A 1,514-nucleotide genomic window follows, 5' to 3' on the forward strand; every position below is an offset into this window, starting at 1 on the left:
CACAAAAGTACCTTTTTACTGAACATCTATGATAGATAAAATGACGCTGCTGTCTTTCAAACTCTAGAACAACACGATCGATTGATAGAGGTGTATGTATTGACACTGGGTTTTCATTATTGAGTCAGAAACGGATAATTGGCTCTGTTCTCTGAATCTTTTGCACTCAATCTGTTTCAGTCAGATGGAACATTTGCACAGGCTTCCACCCAAAGCAGTGTAATGCTAACAAAAGCCTCTGGTTCCACACAGTCAAAAGGGTCACTGCCATCCAAAGTCCTGACCCGCCATCTGATAGAAGCGCTCGTTATGCGGCTTATAGAAATCCCTTAGTCTCTGCATCAGCTCCGGGTCAATGGTGGCATGCGTCCTCCCTTTGGTCTTCCCCAGGCAGTGAGGCTTACTACTGCCCTCTGGCTTCTTCAGGCAGGGAAAGCCTTTCGTTTTGTTGAAGTAGAAGTGCTTGTCCGTGACGATCCTCTGGAGACCCAGAAAGTCCTGGACTTTGCCCAGCTCTCCGGCCGGGTCGGAGATGAGCCTCTCCCCGCTGACCAGATGGATCTGAGTCCTGGGGAACCAGGCCAGCCAGCGCTCTAGGTGCTGCGCATATAGGCCGATCCACAGCGGGCTCCACAGAGAGTCGATCTGACCTAGAGACAAGACAGAGATATACCAAGGCTCTTTATTCAGACTGATTGCTACTGACACCATTGTCTCAAACTGTCTCATCCTCAAGGCTATTGGCCTAGCCCCCGGATTTGACACAAGGGTCCCCAGGGTCTAATGGGGATGGTTAAAAATCTTGACCCAAAATGTAGCGATCAGACACCCATTCCCATTTGTCCCGTAAAGGCAAAGTTTAGGAGGTAGCATTTACCTCCTATAAGACGTTATAAGACATAATTTCTTTCTCTGGAAGGAACAAGCCCATCTTAACTTCACAAGATGGATAAGAGACACTATATACATTTTCTGAAACTTGCAAAAATCAGACCCTTAAAGGCCCCCTTTATGGAGTACTACTATGAGAGCTTACAAGTACCATTACCCCTTTTCCCTTGCACTAATTGCACTGATTTATCCTTGATTATTGCACCATTTTGTATGTACTCTTTCTGTAATCCTTGTTTGGATAAACACTTGAATTGGCGCTATACAAATAAAATTGAATTGAATTGAATTGCATATAGTATGTCTTTAGGGGTTTAAAGGAAAATCACAAAGAGTTATAAAGGACATTACTATCCTCCATGAGCTGTGTGTCAAACTACAGTAACTAACTTCCAGTTGTTTCTAGAACACCAACATGCACTAACCCCTTACCTCACACTGTATATTTAGAATATTAAAGGCTTTCAATACATTGTTTTCTTTCTTTTATCAGAGTTCCAAACAACACAAAGCTGGCAAATTACCTCCCATACATCTTCATTGTCTGAACTGTGAAATGTGGCAGTAAATTCTCCTTATTATTTCTCTGATGCATAGCATATGCATTACATTAATGCACCCAC

General features: G+C 43.3%; 1 protein-coding gene across 1 annotated transcript in view; it reads right to left on the minus strand.

Moving 5' to 3' along the window:
- Positions 1-261: 261 nt before the first annotated feature.
- hs3st3l (heparan sulfate (glucosamine) 3-O-sulfotransferase 3-like) overlaps positions 262-1,514 on the minus strand; it is a 22,676-nt gene continuing 21,423 nt past the window's right edge. The window contains exon 5 of the mRNA XM_035670245.1: positions 262-650. Coding sequence (XP_035526138.1) covers positions 262-650 — 389 coding nt within the window. The remainder of the gene's footprint in view (positions 651-1,514) is intronic.

This window comes from Morone saxatilis, unplaced genomic scaffold (assembly GCF_004916995.1).
Source record: "Morone saxatilis isolate NCDOM2014 unplaced genomic scaffold, NCSU_SB_2.0 Contig1, whole genome shotgun sequence".
Taxonomy (NCBI): Eukaryota; Metazoa; Chordata; class Actinopteri; family Moronidae; genus Morone; species Morone saxatilis.